At 44.8% G+C, this 22,134-nt stretch overlaps 2 protein-coding genes across 2 annotated transcripts; both read left to right on the top strand.

Annotated features, from left to right (window-relative positions):
• The first annotated feature begins 658 nt into the window (after window positions 1-658).
• LOC120909526 (zinc finger protein 501-like) lies at window positions 659-4,811 on the top strand. Its single transcript, XM_040321302.1, has 3 exons — window positions 659-693; window positions 1,392-1,533; window positions 3,272-4,811. The coding sequence occupies exons 2-3, from the start codon at window positions 1,485-1,487 to the stop codon at window positions 4,429-4,431; spliced, it is 1,209 nt and encodes a 402-aa protein (XP_040177236.1). The 5' UTR covers window positions 659-693; window positions 1,392-1,484; the 3' UTR covers window positions 4,432-4,811.
• A 7,724-nt stretch (window positions 4,812-12,535) lies between these two features.
• Window positions 12,536-16,261, top strand: LOC120909530 (zinc finger protein 551-like). The gene is made up of 3 exons (XM_040321306.1): window positions 12,536-12,571; window positions 13,253-13,394; window positions 15,139-16,261. The coding sequence occupies exons 2-3, from the start codon at window positions 13,346-13,348 to the stop codon at window positions 15,876-15,878; spliced, it is 789 nt and encodes a 262-aa protein (XP_040177240.1). The 5' UTR covers window positions 12,536-12,571; window positions 13,253-13,345; the 3' UTR covers window positions 15,879-16,261.
• The last annotated feature ends 5,873 nt before the right edge of the window (window positions 16,262-22,134 follow it).

The raw sequence follows: 22,134 nt of genomic DNA, 5'->3' as shown, positions 1-22,134 counted from the left end.
CTCTCCCCGCGGCCACCGTCTCCGTCACCGGCCTGGTCAGCATCGGCCCCAGGGTCTCCTGGAGCCAATCTTCTGCCCAAAGCTGGGCCAGAAGCTGCTCTACCCCTGACATGTTCCCTGCTCTCCAACTTTCCCTGCGCTGTGTTGACTTGGGGGGGGGGGGGGGAGACTAATCCTTTTATTAACTCCCAGTCCCTCCCCTTATAGCTATAACCAATCGCACACCCTTTTACTTAATCTTTACTTCATACCCTGTTAACTCATGTTAAGTCATGTCAGCCCTGCGCCTATTGCATTCTTTCTTTTGCTCCGGGCTTTTCTGACAAGGGATGTGTCTGGATGGTGACTGTATCATTGTGTGTGTCAGGTTCCTATAAGGTGTCAGGATGTCACAGAGAATATCTCCAAGGAGAACAAATACTTGGAAGTGCAGAAAGATCTCTACAAGGACATCATAATTGAGAATCAGCCGCCCCTCACATCACCGGGTAAGAGGAGACTTTATTGTAAAGGAGAGAGCAGTACAGAGGGTCCACCTAGATCCCCCATCATCTGATAAACACATAGAAACAATGTATTCAGTCAGTGTGTGTGTTTCCTACAGATGGATCCAGTAATGGAAACCCACCAGAGAGATGTCCCCGTCCTCTGTATTCCACACAGGAAGTTCAAACCATCCCCCACCATCATCAGGTAGGTGGGACTGAGCATGTAGACCTCAAAAATGTATTCGAAAGTTATGAGAGGACATTGTATGTATTCTCTTGTTTTAATATTTACTTTTACATCTGAATTGCAAACTTTGTTGCCCCTCTCCATCTCCATTTACAGCTCCTTTATATGCATTTTTATTGCTTTTTAAAAAAAATCATTATGTCCCTTTTTCCTGTGGGTCTCGGCTCCAGTCACACAAGATCCTGGGTCCTCTTCCTCCTTGTGTTCTCCCAATGAGCGTCACACTCTGAATGACGTGGTGCTGGTGTAATTCCAAGTCATTGTGATGATGCGCCCCCCCAGGGGTTAAATCCCTGCGCCCCTGGATTCACAAGAAACCAGCATTTGATCTGTTCTGAAATGGGCAGAACAGTACTGAACTGATTTACTTTGCTGCAGGTCAGTAACACTTACAGATGTCCCTCCCCCAATCTGTGAGTATACAGTAAAAGCCCAACTTCAGGAAACCTAAAAACGATCCCTTGCAGGAGGATTGCATCCTCACTGCAATGGTCAAGGGGACAGTGAAAAGAATATTTACTAACCCAATACCCAGCCCATAACTCTGCACTGGATGTAATGACGCTAAGGGACAGTCCATCACTGAAGTGTAGGGGATCACCATCTGCTGGGGGGAGCGGAGAAAGGCAAATAAACATGGTTCTCTTCTTCCCTAGGGTGAAGAACAGATTAATATAAAAGTTGAAGTTAAAGAGGAAGAAGAAGAGTCGTATGTGGGGGGTGATCAGCCGTCCACGGAGGAGGTTGGGATGATTATGAGGAGTGAACAGGATGACATTTCTCACATTATCAACACAAGTAAGTATAGGCACTGTGGAAGAAAGAGGTCACAGTCTCATTTTACTTCTGAGTATAAGGATTGTAGTTTAACAAAAAATGTTAATTCTCAGATCTTCACATCATCTGATCTCACATACTCACAGTATAGCACGGCCCTGGTCCTAAATACAAGGAATACATTATTAGTCTTAAGCCTCGTACACACGACCGGTTTTCTCTGCAAGAAAGCTGCTGGAAGAGCTCTCTGCCGTGAAAACCGTACGTGTGTATGGTTTCTCGTCGAGAAAACTGACGGGAATCCCGACGATAAAAAAGGAGAACCTGCTCTCTATTTTTCTCGTCGGGATTCTTGGCAGAGTGTTTCCTGACGAAAAAAACGTGAGTGTGTATGCTTACCTGTCCAAGGTAAACCTGTGCATGCTCGAAAAGACTTTGACGCATTCGCGGTAGCATACAAGGGCAGTGTAGTGTGTAGCACTAGTCGATGACATCACCGCGTTCTTGCCATTCAAAAGAACGTTGGTTCTTTTGAATGGCCATGTGTACACTCGGCGTGCAAGGCAAGCTTGCCGGGAAAACCAACGTTTTTTTTTTCCCAAGGGATTCCCGCCCGTGTGTACAGGGCTTCAATCCCCTCTATTTGTTTACAGAGATCTCCAGACTGGGGCAGCAATCCTTTAATTGTTTGTCCATACAATAAGGATTTGAAACTGTGTATAAGGACCAACAAAAACATTTGATCTTTTTACTGCCACCCCTCTTCTTCTTTTTTTTTTTGGTTCTACCTCACTCTCCTCAGGGTGGAACTGCCATACATCTTTGCCCCACCTCAGTCCCTTCCTCTTTACGGGTAGGAGAAGGCCTGGGTACCTCTCCCTTTTCAGTGCCTGGGGATTCTCAATACTGGGTAGGGAATTACCGACTTGGACCATTTTGGACAGGCGTGGCTCCCTTTCTAGTAGCAGTAAGGCACTATTCCTGCTGGGAATGGGCCAGGTGCCATATCTGGGTGGGGTAATGTCACAGCAGATCCTGGTTCAGGGGCAACTGTGAATGATTTGCAGTATAATTTGTACCCACATCCATTCCCCTCATTTCTTTTTGATACAACAAGAAATCCTCAGACAACACTGGCCTTAAGCACATGGGAGGCGGGGGGGGGGGGGGTGTTAAAAAAAGGCGGTCTTACCTCTGAGTATATGCCCTGCATCTAGGAGGTTGGACAGTAGGCAAAATCAAGGGCAGCGCTTTACTTAGTGTCCATACCTCTGTTACACACTGACCTGCTAAGCTTCGAGGATGATTTACAAAAACAGGAACATTTTGAACGTAACAAGTATGATGAAAATACTGTACTCCATATAAAGAGTTCATCTCTATTTCTTAATTTAACATCATGTACCCAACAAGTGAGGAGGAGATACTGTACACCATATGAAAGGTCCATCTCCATTCCTCAATATAAAGTCATGTTCCCAACAAATGAGGAGGAGATACTGAGATTGCAGGCTTGGTTGGCTTAAATCAGGTTTGGTCTCCACCCAGGGACTGGCCACATTAATCACCTTGCAGGTGAACAGACAGACATGGAGAAGGCCATATGAAAGGTCCATCTCCATTCCTCAATATAATGTCAGCTGTGAGATCGGCATTTCCACTTATTCACTCGTACGAAGGTAAAGATAAAACTCCAGTAATTTGTGATCTACTGAAATGTTTTACTATTTATTTATTTTTTTACATTTCTTTCCAACAGATGGATGTGATGTGAGGAATTCCTCGGAGAGACATCTTCTATTATCTGCTGATTGTAAGTCAGAAGATAATGTCATCACACAGGATCCTCCAGGAGGAAATCCAAATACACAAAATATACATCACAGACCTTCCTGTCCGGAGACATCAATGGATCGCTCTGATCAGGGGGAATCTTCTCATCAATCACATACTATGATTGTAAATATCCATGTAAGATCTCACACTGCAGATAGACCAACAGATCTTTCTAATCCCGAGGAATCTTCCTCACCCCATGAAGGAGATCACCGAGGTGACAATCTATTCTCATGTTCAGAGTGCGGGAAATCTTTCACTCAGAAAGGAGCACTTACTAGACACCAGAGAATTCACACGGACGAGCGTCCCTATTTATGTGTAGAGTGTGGAATATCTTTCACTCTGAAAGGAAACCTTGTGAAACACCAGAGAATTCACACGGGTGAGCGTCCTTATTCATGTTCAGAGTGCGGGAAATCTTTTATTCAAAAAGAAGCCCTTGTTAGACACCAGACAAGTCACAGGAGTGAACGTCCTTATTCATGTTCAGAGTGTGGGAAATCATTCACTCTGAAAGGAAACCTTGTGAAACACCAGAAAATTCACACGAATGAGCGTCCTTATTCATGTTCAGAGTGCGGGAAATCTTTTATTCAAAAAGTAGCCCTTGTTGAACACCAGTCAGGTCACACAGGTGAGCGTCCTTATTCATGTTCAGAGTGCGGGAAATCTTTTACTCGGAAAGGAAAACTTATTCAGCATCAAAGAATTCACACGGGTGAGCGTCCTTATTTATGTGTAGAGTGTGGAATATCTTTCACTCTGAAAGGAAACCTTGTGAAACACCAGAGAATTCACACGGGTGAGCGTCCTTATTCATGTTCAGAGTGCGGGAAATCTTTTACTCAAAAAGTAGTCCTTGTTAAACACCAGACAAGTCACAGGAGTAAGCGTCCTTATTCATGTTTAGAGTGCGGAAAATCTTTCAATCAGACAGGAGATTTTGTTAGACACCAGATAAGTCACAGGGGTAAGCATCCTTATTCATGTGTAGAGTGTGGAAAATGTTTCACTCTGAAAGGAAACCTTGTGAGACACCAGAGAAGCCACACGGGTAAGAATCCTTATTCAAGTTCATAGTGTGGGAAATCTTACAACAAGAAAGATTATCTTGTTAAACACCAGAGAAGTCACACTGTCCCTATTCATGTTCAGAGTGCCGGAAATCTTTAATTTGTAATGAAAACCTTATTGGACACCAGATAATTCACACTGGTGAGCGTCCTTTTTCATGTTCAGAGTGCGGGAAATCTTTCACTCGGAAAGGACAACTTGTGAAACACCAGAGAAGTCACACTATGCTTTAAGTGCAGGAGTGAGTCCTCCTCATTTCTCCAGCCTGTCAGTGCCCTTCCCTCTGTGGCCATACCGCTGAGTACAAGGTCCCTCTTCATAATGCCAGATGTGAATGCAAACTTTTTATGGATTTGTTTATATGTATTAAAGTGCTTATGTGCGCTTTCCTGTGTTTTTTTTCTTTAAGTTATATGGCTAAGCATGACTATTAATGTTTAGAGCACAGAAAATCTTTAAATCTGAGAAACCATGTTAAACACCAGAGAAGTCACACAACTGAACATCACTATTTATGTTTAGAGTGCGGGAAATCTTTCTCAAATGCCGCGTACACACGATCAGACATTCTGACAACAAAACCATGGATTTTTTTTCCAGACGGATGTTCGTTCAAACTTGTCCTGCATGTACACCGTCACACAAATGTTGTCGGAAAATGTAAACGCCAAGAACGCGGTGATGTACAACACTACGACGAGCCGAGAAAAATTAAGTTCAATGATTCCGAGCATGTGTAAAATTTGTATGCGTCGGATTTGGGTACACATGATCGTAATTTCCGACAAGAACTTTTGTTGTTGGAAAAATTGAGAACCAGCTCTCAAGCATTTGTTGTCGAGAAATTCCGAAGGCAAATGTCCGATGGAGCATACACGCGGTCGGATTTTCCGACAACAAGCTCATATGGAACATTTGTTGTCAGAAATTTAGACTGTGTGTACGAGGCATAAGAAAGAGAACCTAGATGATGATCACCAGAGAAATCACATGGGTAAGCATCCCTATTCATGTTCAGAGGACAGGAATTCTTTCATTTAAAAAAAGGAGGCCTTGACCACCAGAGATTTCATCCGGGTCAGCATTCTTATTCATATGACAAAAGAAGGTGAGTTGTGCTGAAAAATATAAAACATAAGGGGCCAGATCCACGTAGCGCGGCGCATTCTTCCGTCTCCGTATCTCTGATACACTACGCCGCCGTAACTTACAGCGTATCTTTGGTATCCTGAAAGAATTTGCGCCGTAAGTTACGGCGGTGTAGTGTAACTTTGGCGGCGTAAGGGCGCGCAATTCAAATGGATGTGATGGGGGCGTGTTTTATGTTAATACGTCTTGACCCAACGTAAATGAAGTTTTTTTTGAACGGCGGATGCGCCGTCCGTGGGGGTATCTCAGTGCGCATGCTCGAAATTAACCCGCAACAAGCCAATGCTTACGACGTGAACGTCATTCTACGCAAAGCCGTATTCGCGAACGACTTACGCAAACGACGTAAAAAAATTCGTTCGTGGATCGCCGTATCTAGCTAATTTGCATACTCGACATGGAAATCGACAGAAACGCCACCTAGCGGCCAGCGTAAATATGCACCTTAGATCCGACGGCGTACTAAGACGTACGCCAGTCGGATCTAGCACAGCTTCAGCCGTATCTTGTTTTGTGGATACAAAACAAAGATACGCTGGAGCAAATTAGAAGTTACGTGGCGTATCAATAGATACACCAGCGTAACTCGTTTGTGGATCTGGCCCAAAATGTTCATGTGCATAAGGGTGAAAAAAAGAGTTTCTATGAAATCCAAAATCACAAGAGGCTAAAAATACAAATTCAAATGACTGTGGAACGAACGAAAGTAAGTCCTCATAAAGTGAAACGTGAACTTGAAAGGCGAATCTCCCATCTTAAGGAAGCCACCGACACACATCGACATCGATTGCTCCATCGACAGCCTGCAAATGTAAAGCATAATGGGCTAGTATGCATCGCATATTAGCCCATTATGTGACACTTACCTGCAAAAGAATCCAGCGATGTCACCACTGCAGGAAGCGTCCATCTTCTGTCTCCTTTTCCTTCCGGGCTGCGGACTCCGGCGCTGTGATTCGCCAGAGCTGCGTGACGTCACTTGCGTGCATGCGCACAATTCACAGGCTGGGGAAGAAACGGCACCCAGTTTAGTTTTTTCCCCGTTTATATTTGCGGCGGACTACAAGTGAAATATCTCCTAAACGTCGCACGTTTAGGAGAAATTTCCACTACCTATAGGTACAAGTAGTCAGAAGTGGTTTACCAACACTTTAGGATGTACTCCTACCGCAAAACAGGGACCCTCTAATTACGGAAGGTCAAAAAAGCCTTAGTACATCCACCATTTTTATTGGGCTAAAAAATTGCACTTGCACATTCCCATAGAAGTACAGGCAAGATAAAAACAGCAACAATCTGCAGCAGGAAACACTGGGGAATAGGAAACACTTTTAGCTAGATTCACGTAGGGTGTCCTAACTTTGCGGCAGCATAGCTTAGCGTGTTTAGGCTACGCCGCCGTAAGTTAGCGAGGCAAGTACAAGATTCACAATGTACTTGCCTGCTAAGTTACGGCGGCGTAGCCTAAAGCGGGCGGGCGTAAGGGCGCCTAATTCAAATTTGGCTGAGGGGGCGTGTTTTATGATAATCAGGCTTGACCCGACGTGATTGATGTTTTTTTTTAACTGCGCATGCGCCTACATTTTCCAGTGTGCATTGCGGCTAAGTCCGCCGCACGGGCCTATTGATTTTGACGTGGACGTAAACGACGTAAATCCCTATTCACGGACGACTTACGCAAACGACGTAAAATTTTCGAATTTCGAAGCGGGAACGGCGGCCATACTTTAACATTACTATTCCATCTATAAGATGGAATAACTTTAGGCCTGATAAAGCGTTACATAAACAGCGTATCTGTACTGCGTCGGCCGGGCGTACGTTCGTGAATAGGCGTATCTAGTGACTTACATATTCTACGCCGACCGCAATGGAAGCGCCACCTAGCGGCCAGCCTAAATATTGCACCCTAAGATAGGACGGCGCAAGCCGTCGTATCTTAGATAGGTTGAAGTGTATCTCTGTTTGAGAAAACACTTAAACTTATGGCGGCGCAGATTCCGAGTTAGGTCGGCGTATCTACTGATAGGCCGACCTAACTCTACCTGAATCTAGCTATTTCTGTCATCGCTATTTAGGCAAGTAGATCCAGCCAAGCCTCGCTTTCACTAAAGTAACCATGTGACTCAAGACACAAATCCAAGCCTCGATCTGGGTTCAACACTAAACTTAAGCCTCACTTGCAATAGCGGGAGCCAAGGAGGGCATAATGTATCGCTATGCACACCGGACATAACGTCTGTGTGGCTAAAGCGTTCCCATACCTTCAATAAACTACAACTAAAGGAATAGAATGAGGTGTGAGCTCAAACTTAGTAAACACAGCTGTCAAATTATTAACACTAAAAACAAGACTGAAGCGACTTGGTAACCGTTCGCGGGCCAAAATGAGTGGAATGGGCAGATGACAGGTCTGTGTCCATGCTGCATATGCTGAACGGACAGGGACACAGCCCTCGCTACTCTATGGGCCCTCCAATTCAATCCATCCAGACGGAAGGGGACGGATCCTCTTCTGTTTTTTAGCGGATCGGATTGGAGGTACGTGGGGGTAAATACACATAGAGGTGAATTAGAATATCATGCAAAAGTTCATTTATTTCACTAATGCAACTTAAAAGGTGAAACTAATATATGAGAGAGACTCATTACATGCAAAGCAAGATAGTTCAAGCCGTGATTTGTCATAATTGTGATGATTGTGGCTTACAGCTCATGAAATCCCCAGATCAGCCTGTGGCACTGCTGAGGTGTTATGGAAGACTCAGGATGCTTCAATAGCGGCCTTCAGCTCTTCTGCATTGTTCGGTCTCAGGTCTCTCATCTTTCTCTTGGCAATGCCCCATAGATTCTCTATGGAGTTCAGGTCAGGCGAGTTTGCTGGCCAATCAAGCCCAGTAATCCCATGGCCATTGAACCATGTTTTGGTGCTTTTGGCAGTGTGGGGGAGGTGCCAAGTCCTGCTGGAAAATGAAGTCGGCATCCCCATAGAGCTCGTCTGCGGAAGGAAGCTTGAAGTGCTCCAAAATCTCCTGGTAGACGGCTGCGTTGACCCTGGACTTAATGAAGCACAGTGGACCAACACCAGCAGATGACATGGCTCCCAAAATCATCACTGACTGTGGAAACTTCACACTGGACTTCAAGCATCTTGCAGTGTGTGCCTCTCCATTCTTCCTCCATACTCCGGCTCCTTGGTTTCCAAATGAGATGCAAAATTTGCTCTCATCAGAAGGACCACTTAGCAACAGACCAGGTGTGTTTTTCTTTAGCCCAGGTAAGACTCTTCTGACGTTGTTTGTTGTTCAGGAGGCTTGACAAGAGGAATACGACATTTGAAGCCCATGTCTAGGATCCGTCTGTGTGTGGTGACTCTTGATGCACTGACTCCAGCCTCAGTCCACTCCTTGTGAAAGTCCCCAACACTTCTGAATGTCCTTTTCCTGACAATCCTCTCCAGGCTGCGGTCATCCCTGCTGCTTGGGCACCTTTTTCTTCCACGCTTTTCCCTTCCACATAACTTTCTATCAATGTGCTTTGATGCAGCACTTTGGGAACAGCCAACTTCTTTTGCAATTACCTTTTGAGGCTTTCCCTCCTTATGAAGGGAGTCAATGATGGTTTTCTGCGCAACTGTCAGGTCAGCAGTCTTTCCCATGATTGTGATTCCTACTGAACCAGACTGAGAGACCATTTAAAGGCTCATGAACCCTTTGCAGGTGTTAATTAGCCGATTAGAGGGGGACACTTTGAGGCTAGAATATTGCACCTTTCTACAATATTCAAATTTTCTGAGATTGTGGATTTGGGTTTTTCATGAGCTGTAAGCCATAATCACCACAATTATGACAAATCACGGCTTGAACTATCTTGCTTTGCATGCAATGAGTCTCTCTCATATATTAGTTTCACCTTTTAAATTTCATTGGTGAAATAAATTAACTTTTGCACAATATTAAAATTTTTAGAGTTTCATCTGTATGTGGCTGTTCTTTGCAGCTGCTTGCTTTCTCTACCGCCGGCTTCATTCACAACACTGATGCTCTGGGATGGAAAGGAAAAACACAGCAGGTAAGCAATTAACATAGTACATTTGTCTGTGCTTTTATCTGCAATTGTTTAGGATGGTTACAGGATCTGGTGATTCTGTTTTAAAAAAAATTAAGTGTTATCTTATAATAATCACATACTGGAAATAGATGAGACTCCCCTTTAATGACATTACTGTCGGGGTGGAGATCTTTACCAATTATGTCGAGTGGAACAAAAGGACAATTCATGGTGGAATGTAGAGACAGGAAGAGCCAGATTGTAGGGGAGGAAGTGACACAGAGACAGGAAGTGATGTAAGGGGCTGAACAGGAAGCGATGTCTCTGGACAGGAAGTTCCTGGTGAGAGAAGTGTATTGTGAGGGAATAAAGAGAAGACGTTGGAGCTGGAAGCAGAGGAGGTAATAAGATATTACTTTATAAAGTAACCCCCATTATGTCTGCCTTTCTACTCCTATATACACTCACAGGCCACTTTATTAGGTACACCTGTTCAGTTGCTTGGTAACACAAATTGCTAATCAGCCAATCACATTGCAGCAACTCTGTGCATTTAGGTATGTACACATGGTGAAGACAACTTGCTGAAGTTCACCGAGCATCATAATAGGCATTTAAGTGACTTTGAACATGGCATGGTTGTTGGTGCCAGACAGGCTGGTTTGATATTTCAAAAACTGCTGATCTACTGGGATTTCCACACACAACCATCTCTCGGGTTTACAGAGAATGTTCCGAAAAAGAGAAAATATCCAGTGAGTGGCAGTTGTGTGGAGGAAAATGCCTTGTTGGTGTCAGAGGAGAATGGGCAGACTGGTTCCAGATGATAGGCAACAGTTACTCAAATAACCACTCGCTACATCCAAGGTATGCAGAATACCATCTCTGAACACACAACATGAGGCAGATGAGCTACAGGAGCAGAAGACCACACCGGGTGCCACTCCTGTCGGCCAAGAACAGGAAACTGAGGCTACAATTTACACAGGCTCACCAAAATTGGGCAATAGAAGACTGGACAAATGTTACCTGGTCTGATGAGCCTCAATCTTAGGGTGACCACATTTCCAAACTACCATTCAGGGACACCCCCCCTTCCCAAAAATCAGCTTGTGATGTAACGAATCACAGCACAGTGATTGGACACAAGAGACAGGATTTATGATTTCTCCAATCACAAGCAGGGGGCGGGGATTTTGCTCTTCTCGGCCAGGACAAGTACTTTTTTGGGGGCATCAGATTGGCCCGGGGGCTAGCTGTGTCAGTTTCATTCCGGGACACTGTATTATCCTGGAATGAAGGTGCCCGGGACAGACCTGCAAAATGCGGGACTGTCCCGGGCAATCTGGGACATGTGGTCACCCTACTCAATCTCAGCTGTGACATTCAGATGGTAGGATCAGAATTTGGCGTAAACAACATGAAAGCATGGATCCATCCTGCCTTGTAATAACGGTTCAGGCTGGTGGTGGTGATGTAATGGTGTGGGGATAAAGTACCGATTGGGCATCATTTAAATGCCACGGTTTACCTGAGTATTGTTGCTGACCATGTCCATCCCTTTATGACTACAGTGTACCCATCTTCTCCAGCAGGATAATGCACCATGTCACAAAGCTCCAATCATCTCACCACTGGTTTCTTGAACATGACAATGAGGTCACTATCCTCCAATGGCCTCCACAGTCACCAGATCTCAATCCAATAGAGCACCTTTGGGATGTGGTGGAATGGGAGATTGGCATCATGGATATGCAGCCGACAAATCTGCAGCAACTGCGTGATGCTATCATGTCACTATGGACAAAAAGGAACATTTCCAACACCTTGTTGAATTATTGCAACAAGACCTAAGACAGTTCCCAAGGCAAAAGGGGGCCAAACCCCATACTAGTAATGTGTACCTAATAAAGTGGCTGATGAATGTATATAATCAAACCATGGTTTTCATGTTGAATATTATTGTTATTTACTCACACAACACAAACACGGTTGAATATCTCCCTCACCTTTGGATGGAGGGTTTACAATGAATTTTTACTTGTCCAATGACCAACAAGGCCACTATATTTGTCTACAGGGATCAGAGTCTTGTGTGGATCACATGATCACATCAATGAGGATGGAGGAGGAACCGAGTCACATGACTGAGAGGATATTAGACCTCACCCTGGAGATCATCTACCTGGTGACCGGAGAGGTGAGGAGGATTCTGGGAGGTCACATGACATCACTTTTATCTCTATTACTAAAACACAGACCTGACCGGAGAGGTGAGGAGGATTCTGGGAGATCACATGACCTCACTCCTTGTATTCTGCTCTTCCCCTTTAATAGAAATATGCTGCAGTGAAGATAACGTGTATTGAAGGTCTTATACATGGGATGTATCCAGCGATGTCAGAACGATGGGGTCGAAGCCAGAACTCCATTGCTGTACCTCCACCTCACTCCTCAATTCTTGAGAGAAACAACATGCAGAAGATTCAAGAAATCACCAACAAGATCACTGGTCTGCTGACAGGAGAGGTGAGCGGTGCCGGGAATTCTGGGACATTATCCAGTAACAGACAAGGGATGTGTCTGGATGGTGACTGTATCATTGTGTGTGTCAGGTTCCTATAAGGTGTCAGGATGTCACAGAGAATATCTCCAAGGAGAACAAATACTTAGAAGTGCAGAAAGATCTCTACAAGGACATCATGATGGGGAATCAGCCACCCCTCACATCACTGGGTAAGAGGAGACTTTATTGTAAAGGATAGAGCAGTACGGAGGATCCACCTAGATCCCCCATCATCTGATAAACACATAGAAACAATGTATTCAGTCAGTGTGTGTGTTTCCTACAGATGGATCCAGTAATGGGAACCCACCAGAGAGATGTCCATGTCCTCTGTATTCCCGGGATTCCACACAGGAAGGTCACACCATCCCTCAACATCAGGTAGGTGGGACTGAACATGTAGACCTCAAAAATGTATTCTAAGCTATGAGAGGACATTCTATGTATTCTCTTGTTTTAATATTTACTTTTACATCTGAATTGCAGACTTTGTTGCCCCTCTCCATGTCTGCATTTTTATTGCTTTTTTTTTTAAAAAAAACATTATATGTCCCCTTTCCCTGTGGGTCTCGGCTCCAGTCACACAAGATCCTGGGTCCTCTTCCTCATTGTGTTCCCCCAATGGGTGTCACACTCTGAATGATGTGGTGCTGGTGTAATTCCAAGTCATTGTGATGATGCGCCCCCCAGGGGTTAAATCCCTGCCCCCCTGGATTCGCAAGAAACCAGCATTTGATCTGTTCTGAAATAGGCAGAACAGTAGAACTGATTTACTTTGCTGCAGGTCAGTAACACTTACAGATGTCCCTCCCCCAATCTGTGATTGGACAGTTAAAGCCCAACTTCAGGAAACTTAAAAATGATCCCTTGCAGGAGGATTGCACCCTCACTGCAATGGTCAAGGGGACAGAGTAAAGAATATTTACTAACCCAATACCCAGCCCATAATTCTGCACTGGATGTAATGACGCTAAGGGACAGTCCATCGCTGAAGTGTAGGGGATCACCATCTGCTGGGGGGAGCGGCGGAAGGCAAGTAAACGTGGTTCTCTTCTTTCCTAGGGTGAAGAACAGATTAATATAAAAGTTGAGGTTAAAGAGGAAGAAGAAGAGTCGTATGTGGGGGGTGATCAGCCGTCCGCGGAGGAGGTTGGAATGATTATGAAGAGTGAACAGGATGACATTTCTCACATTAGCAACACAAGTAAGTATAGGCACTGTGGAAGAAAGAGGTCACAATCTCATTTTACTTCTGAGTATAAGGATTGTAGTTTAACAAACATTTTTAATTCTCAGATCCTCACATCATCTGATCTCACATACCCACAGTATAGCACGGCCCTGGTCCTACATACAACAAGGGATACATTATTAGTCTTAAGCCTCGTACACACGCCCGGTTTTCTCTGCAAGAAAACTGCTGGAAGAGCTCTCTGCCGTGAAAACCGTGCGTGTGTATGGTTTCTCGTCGAGAAAACTGCCGGGAATCCCGACAAGAAAAATAGAGAACCTGCTCTCTATTCTTCTCGTCGGGATTCTCGGCAGAGTGTTTCCTGCCGAGAAAACCGTGAGTGTGTATGCTAACCTGTCCAAGGTAAACCTGTGCATGCTCGAAAAGACGTTGACGCATGCGCTGTAGCATACAAGGGCAGTGTAGGGTGTAGCAAGATGGCGGCGACGGCATCGAATGTAGTCGATGACATCACCGCGTTCTTGCCATTCAAAAGAATGTTGGTTCTTTTGAATGGCCATGTGTACACTCGGCGACCAAGGCAAGCTTGCCGGGAAAACCAACGTTTTTTTTCCCCAAGGGATTCCCGCCCGTGTGCACAGGGCTTCAATCCCCTCTATTTGTTTACAGAGATCTCCAGACTGGGGCAGCAATCCTTTAACTGTTTGTCCATAGAATAAAGATTTGAAACTGTGTATAAGGACCAACAAAAACATTTGATCTTTTTACTGCCACCCCTCTTCTTTTTTTTTTTTTTTGCTCTACCTCACTCTCCTCAGGGTGGAACTGCCATACATCTTTGCCCCACCTCAGTCCCTTCCTCTTTACGGGTAGGAGAAGGCCTTGGTACCATTCCGTTTTCAGTGCCTGGGGATTCTCAATACTGGGTAGGGAATTACCGACTTGGACCATTTTGGACAGGCGTGGCTCCCTTTCTAGTAGCATAAGGGACCATTCCTGCTGGGAATGGGCCAGGTGCCATATCTGGGTGGGGTAATGTCACAGCAGATCCTGGTTCAGGGGCAACCGTGAGTGATTTGCAGTATAATTTGTACCCACATCCATTCCCCTCATTTCTTTTTGATACAACAAGAAATCCTCAGACAACACTGGCCTTAAGCACATGGGAGGCGGGGGGGGGGGGGGGGGTGTTAAAAAAAGGTGGTCTTACCTCTGAGTATATGCCCTGCATCTAGGAGGTTGGACACTAGGCAAAATCAAGGGCAGCGCTTTACTTAGTGTCCATACCTCTGTTACACACTGACCTGCTAAGCTTCGAGGATGATTTACAAAAACAGGAACATTTTGAACGTAACAAGTATGATGAAAATTCTGTACTTCATATAAAGAGTTCATCTCTATTTCTTAATTTAACATCATGTACCCAACAAGTGATGAGGAGATACTGTACACCATATGAAAGGCTCATCTCCATTCCTCAATATAACGTCATGAGATACTGAGATTGCAGGCTTGGTAGACTTAAATCAGGTTTGGTCTCCACCCAGAGACTGGCCACATTAATCACCTTGCAGGTGAACAGACAGACATGGAGAAGGCAATATGAAAGGTCCATCTCCATTCCTCAATATAATGTTAGCTGTGAGATCGGCATTTCTACTTATTCACTCGTACGAAGGTAAAGATAAAACTCCAGTCATTTGTGATCTACTGAAATGTTTTACTATTTATTAATTTTTTTCCTTCTTTCCAACAGATGGATGTGATGTGAGGAATTCCTCGGAGAGACATCTTCTATTATCTGCTGATTGTAAGTCAGAAGATAATGTCATCACACAGGATCCTCCAGGAGGAAATCCAAATACACAAAATATACATCACAGACCTTCCTGTCCGGAGACATCAATGGATCCCTCTGATCAGGGGGAATCTTCTAATCAATCACATACTATGATTGTAAATATCCATGTAAGATCTCACACTGCAGATAGATCAACAGATCCTTCTAATCCCAAGGAATCTTCCTCACCCCATGAAGGAGATCACCGAGGTGACCATCTATTCTCATGTTCAGAGTGCGGGAAATCTTTCACTCAGAAAGGAGCAATTACTAGACACCAGAGAATTCACACGGACGAGCGTCCTTATTCATGTTCAGAGTGTGGGAAATCATTTACTCTGAAAGGAAACCTTGTGAAACACCAGAAAATTCACACGAATGAGCGTCCTTATTCATGTTCAGAGTGTGGCAAATCTTTTATTCAAAAAGTAGGCCTTGATGAACACCAGTCAGGTCACACAGGTGAGCGTCCTTATTCATGTTTAGAGTGCGGGAAATCTTTTACTCGGAAAGGAAAACTTATTCAGCATCAAAGAATTCACACGGGTGAGCGTCCTTATTTATGTGTAGAGTGTGGAATATCTTTCACTCTGAAAGGAAACCTTGTGAGACACCAGAGAAGCCACACGGGTAAGAATCCTTATTCAAGTTCATAGTGTGGGAAATCTTACAACAAGAAAGATTATCTTGTTAAACACCAGAGAAGTCACACTGTCCCTATTCATGTTCAAAGTGCCGGAAATCTTACATTTGTAATGAAAACCTTATTGGACAGCAGATAATTCACACTGGTGAGCGTCCCTTTTCATGTTCAGAGTGCGGGAAATCTTTCACTCGGAAAGGACAACTTGTGAAACACCTGAGAAGTCACACTATGCTTTTAGTGCAGGAGTGAGTCCTCCTCATTTCTCCAGCCTATCAGTGCCCTTTCCTCTGTGGCCATACCGCTGGGTACAAGGTCCCTCTTCTTAATGCCAGATGTGAATGCAAACTTTTTTATGGATTTGTTTATATGTATTAAAGTGATTATGTGCGCTTTCCTGTGTTTTTTTCTTTAAGTCATATGGCTAAGCATGACTATTAATGTTTAGAGCACAGAAAATCTTTAAATCTGAGAAACCATGTTAAACACCAGAGAAGTCACACAAGTGAACATCACTATTTATGTTTAGAGTGCGGGAAATCTTTCTCAAATGCCACGTACACACGATCAGACATTCTGACAACAAAACCATGGATTTTTTTTTCCCGACGGATGTTCGTTCAAACTTGTCCTGCATGTACACCGTCACACAAATGTTGTCGGAAAATGTAAACGCTAAGAACGCGGTGATGTACAACACTACGACGAGCCGAGAAAAATGAAGTTCAATGATTCCGAGCATGTGTAAAATTTGTATGCGTCGGATTTGGGTACACATGATCGTAATTTCCGACAAGAACTTTTGTTGTCGGAAAAATTGAGAACCAGCTCTCAAGCATTTGTTGTCGAGAAATTCCGACGGCAAATGTCCGATGGAGCATACACGCAGTCGGATTTTCCGACAACAAGCTCATATCGAACATTTGTCGGAAATTTAGACTGTGTGTACGAGGCATAAGAAAGAGAACCTAGATGATGATCACCAGAGAAATCACATGGGTAAGCATCCCTATTCATGTTCAGAGGACAGGAATTCTTTCATTTAAAAAAAGGAGGCCTTGACCACCAGAGATTTCATCCGGGTCAGCATTCTTATTCATGTGACAAAAGAAGGTGAGTTGTGCTGAAAAATATAAAACATAAGGGGCCAGATCCACGTAGCGCGGCACATTCTTCCGTCTGGCGTAGCGTATCTCTGATACACTACGCCGCCGTAACTTACAGCGTATTTTTGGTATCCTGAAAGAATTTGCGCCGTAAGTTACGGCGGCATAGTGTAACTTTGGCGGCCTAAGGGCGCGCAATTCAAATGGATGTGATGGGGGCGTGTTTTATGTTAATACGTCTTGATCCGACGTAAATGACGTTTTTTTGGAACGGCGAATGCCGTCCGTGGGGGTATCCCAGTGCGCATGCTCGAAATTAACCCGCAACAAGCCAATGCTTACGACGTGAACGTCATTCTACGCAAAGCCGTATTCGCGAACGACTTACGCAAACGACGTAAAAAAATCAAAATTCGACGCGGGAAAGACGGCCATACTTAACATATAGCCTCATATAGCAGGGGTAACTATACGTCGAAAAAAGCTTTACGGAAACAACGTAAAAAAAATGCGCCGGCCGGACATAAGTTCGTGGATCGCCGCATCTAGCTAATTTGCATACTAGACGCGGAAATCGACGGAAACGCCACCTAGCGGCCAGCGTAAATATGCACCTTAGATCCGACGGCGTACTAAGACGTACGCCAGTCGGATCTAGCACAGCTTTAGGCGTATCTTGTTTTGTGGATACAAAACAAAGATAAACCGGAGCAAATTAGAAGTTACGCGGCGTATCAATAGATACACCAGCGTAACTCGTTTGTGGATCTGGCCCAAAATGTTCATGTGCATAAGGGTGAAAAAAATAGTTTCTATGAAATCCAAAATCACAAGAGGCTATAAATACAAATTCAAATGACTGTGGAACGAACGAAAGTAAGTCCTCATAAAGTGAAACGTGAACTTGAAAGGGGAATCTCCCACCTTAAGGAAGCCACCGACACACATCGACATCCATTGCTACATCGACAGCCTGCAAATGTAAAGCATAATGGGCTAGTATGCATTTCCGCCAAGAAAAATCTGAGATCGTCTGTATGCAATTCCGACGCACCAAAAACCATGCATGCTCGGAATCAAGTCGACGCATGTCGGAAGCATTGAACTTAATTGTTCTCGGCTCGTCGTAGTGTTGTACGTCACCACGTTTTTGACGGTCAGAATTTGGTGTGAACGTGTGTATGCGAGACAACTTTGAGCCAAAATTCCGTCTTAAAAAAATCTATGGTTTTCTTGCTGGAATTTCCGATCGTGTGTACGTGGCATAAGACTTTACATGCGTAAGCAACCTGTTTTCATGTGCTGAGTGTGGGAAATGTTTCAACCAGGAAGAAATCCTTGTTATACATCAGAGAAAACACACCACACAGCGTCATCCATATATTCACACTGTGGAAAATGTTTCACGGATAAAACATCCCTATTTAGATTTCAGAGGGAAAGCATCTGTCGATTCCTTTGACAAATGTATGATGGTTTTACTGGTGGAACTGTTAAGTCCATAGAACAAATTTATAGGCAGAGTCTTCTCTGAGCTTCATAATATAAAAATAATACATAAATAATGGTGTGCATACCTCCAAACTGTCCCTGATTTCGAGGGACTGTCCCTGATTTGGAGCAATGTCCCTCTGTCCCTCATTCCTCCTCATTTGTCCCTCATTTTTGTCTAAACCATATAGTTGTATATAAAATGCACTTTTTATCTATCAAAAAGTGTTTCCCAGTGCTAAATCTTTCATACAATTTCTAAATTGCTGCATTTGTAAATTCCATAAGCCAATATAAAGGAATAGTAGTGGTAAAAAAAAGCACTTGTGGGTTTAACCAATCTTGTTTTTTTTGTACAATTCTCCTTTAAGGGGGTGTGGGAAGGGGTGTGTCCTATGCCTGAATACTTTTGCTGATAGGTGTCCCTCATTCCCATCTCAGAAAGTTGGGAGGTATGGGTGTGTATGGTTTGCAGGAAAATCTGGTGGAGGAGAGCTGTCAGAGAATGTAGTAAGGATTGTTGTGGGACAGCTGTCGGAGAATGTAGTGTGGATGGTGGAAGGAGATCTGTCGGAGAATGTAGTGTGGATGGTGGGAGGAGAACTGTCAGAGAATGTAGTGTGGATGGTGGAGGAGAGCTGTCAGAGAATGTAGTGTGGATGGTGGGAGAAGAGATGTCGGAGAATGTAGTGTGGATAGTGGAGGAGATCTGTCGGAGAATGTAGTGTGGATGGTGGGAGGAGAACTGTCAGAGAATGTAGTGTGGATGGTGGAGGAGAGCTGTCAGAGAATGTAGTGTGGATGGTGGAGGAGAGCTGTCTGAGAATGTAGTGTGGATGGTGGAGGAGAGCTGTCGGAGAATGTAGTGTGGATGGTGGACGAGAGCTGTCGGAGAATGTAGTGTGGATGGTGGAGGAGAGCTGTCGGAGAATGTAGTGTGGATGGTGGAGGAGAGCTGTCGGAGAATGTAGTGTGGATGGTGGAGGAGAGCTGTCGGAGAATGTAGTGTGGATGGTGGGAGGAGAGCTGTCGGAGAATGTAGTGTGGATGTTGGAGGAGAGCTATTGAAGTATGTAGTGCGGATAGGGTTGTCAGAGAATGTAGTGTGGATGGTGGGAAGAGAGCTGTTGGAGAATGTAGTGTGGAGCAGAGTTGTCAGAGAATGTAGTGTGGATGGTGGGAGGAGAGCTGTTGAAGAATGTAGTGTGGGTGGTGGAGAGATGTCGGAGAATGTAGTGTGGAGGAGAGTTGTCGGAGAATGTAGTGCGGATGGTGGGGGGAGAGCTGTCGGAGAATGTAGCGTGGATGGTGGGAGGAGAGCTGTCGGAGAATGTAGTGTGGGTGGTGGAGGAGATCTGTCGGAGAATGTAGTGTGGATGGTGGGAGGAGAACTGTCAGAGAATGTAGTGTGGATGGTGGAGGAGAGCTGTCAGAGAATGTAGTGTGGATGGTGGGAGAAGAGATGTCGGAGAATGTAGTGTGGATAGTGGAGGAGATCTGTCAGAGAATGTAGTGGGGATGGTGGGAGGAGAACTGTCAGAGAATGTAGTGTGGATGGTGGGAGAAGAGATGTCGGAGAATGTAGTGTGGATAGTGGAGGAGATCTGTCGGAGAATGTAGTGTGGATGGTGGGAGGAGAACTGTCAGAGAATGTAGTGTGGATGGTGGAGGAGAGCTGTCAGAGAATGTAGTGTGGATGGTGGAGGAGATCTGTCTGAGAATGTAGTGTGGATGGTGGAGGAGAGCTGTCAGAGAATGTAGTGTGGATGGTGGGAGAAGAGATGTCGGAGAATGTAGTGTGGATAGTGGAGGAGATCTGTCGGAGAATGTAGTGTGGATGGTGGGAGGAGAACTGTCAGAGAATGTAGTGTGGATGGTGGAGGAGAGCTGTCGGAGAATGTAGTGTGGATGGTGGAGGAGAGCTGTCTGAGAATGTAGTGTGGATGGTGGAGGAGAGCTGTCGGAGAATGTAGTGTGGATGGTGGAGGAGAGCTGTCGGAGAATGTAGTGTGGATGGTGGAGGAGAGCTGTCGGAGAATGTAGTGTGGATGGTGGAGGAGAGCTGTCGGAGAATGTAGTGTGGATGGTGGAGGAGAGCTGTCGGAGAATGTAGTGTGGATGGTGGGAGGAGAGCTGTCGGAGAATGTAGTGTGGATGTTGGAGGAGAGCTATTGAAGTATGTAGTGCGGATAGGGTTGTCAGAGAATGTAGTGTGGATGGTGGGAAGAGAGCTGTTGGAGAATGTAGTGTGGAGCAGAGTTGTCAGAGAATGTAGTGTGGATGGTGGGAGGAGAGCTGTTGAAGAATGTAGTGTGGGTGGTGGAGAGATGTCGGAGAATGTAGTGTGGAGGAGAGTTGTCAGAGAATGTAGTGTGGATGGTGGGAGGAGAGCTGTTGAAGAATGTAGTGTGGGTGGTGGAGAGATGTCGGAGAATGTAGTGTGGAGGAGAGTTGTCGGAGAATGTAGTGTGGATGGTGGGAGGAGAGTTGTTGAAGAATGTAGTGTGGATGGTGGAGGAGATTTGTCGGAGAATGTAGTGTGGATGGTGGGGGGAGAGCTGTCGAAGAATGTAGTGTGGATGGTGGAGGAGAGTTGTCGGAGAATGTAGTGTGGAGGAGAGATGTCAGAGAATGTAGTGTGGATGGTGGAGGAGAGCTGTCGGAGAATGTAGTGTGGATGGTGGAGGAGAGCTGTCGGAGAATGTAGTGTGGATGGTGGGAGGAGAGCTGTCGGAGAATGTAGTGTGGATGGTGGAGGAGAGATGTCGGAGAATGTAGTGTGGATGGTGGAGGAGAGCTGTCGGAGAATGTAGTGTGGATGGTGGAGGAGAGCTGTCGGAGAATGTAGTGTGGATGGTGGGAGGAGAGTTGTTGAAGAATGTAGTGTGGATGGTGGAGGAGAGTTGTCGGAGAATGTAGTGTGGATGGTGGGAGGAGAGTTGTTGAAGAATGTAGTGTGGATGGTGGAGGAGAGTTGTCGGAGAATGTAGTGTGGATGGTGGAGGAGAGCTGTCGGAGAATGTGTGGATGGTGGAGGAGAGTTGTCGGAGAATGTAGTGTGGATGGTGGGGGAAAACTGTCAGAGACGCTTTTTTCAACTGAACTCATTCAATGTTATCCTATGTGACCATGTACACAGTCTCGTTTATTGCCATTTTTAGGCAGTTGCGTTTAACAGTGTTTCTTTGAAAACAAAAAAATGAGTTCAGACGTCAAAGATTTCCAGGTTTCAGACACCAAACGCGACTAAACGCGGTAACCTGCGTCATTTAAAAAATGTAAATATATATTTTTTTAAAAGCAAAGCGGCAAAACGCGACATGTAAACGTGGCAAAACTGACGTTACTGGGTTACTATCATTTATTATCATGTAATTATTTAGGAGCAGTTGTAAAAACGTCCCGTGTACATGAAGCCTTACAGACACATAAACATACGATTGGGGGGGGGGGGGGGAGACTGATGGAAAGGAAAAACACAGCAGGTAAGCAATTAACATAGTACATTTGTCTGTGCTTTTCTCTGCAATTGTTTAGGATGGTTACAGGATCTGGTGATTCAGTTTTAAAAAAATTCAGTGTTATCTTATAATAATCACATACTGGAAATAGATGAGACTCCCCCTTTAATGACATTACTGTCGGGGTGGAGATCTTTACCAATTATATCGA

The sequence above is a fragment of the Rana temporaria genome, chromosome 8 (genome assembly GCF_905171775.1).
Source record: "Rana temporaria chromosome 8, aRanTem1.1, whole genome shotgun sequence".
Taxonomy (NCBI): Eukaryota; Metazoa; Chordata; class Amphibia; order Anura; family Ranidae; genus Rana; species Rana temporaria.
Note: the sequence above shows the minus strand (reverse complement) of the source record. Positions and strands in the feature narration are given on the sequence as shown.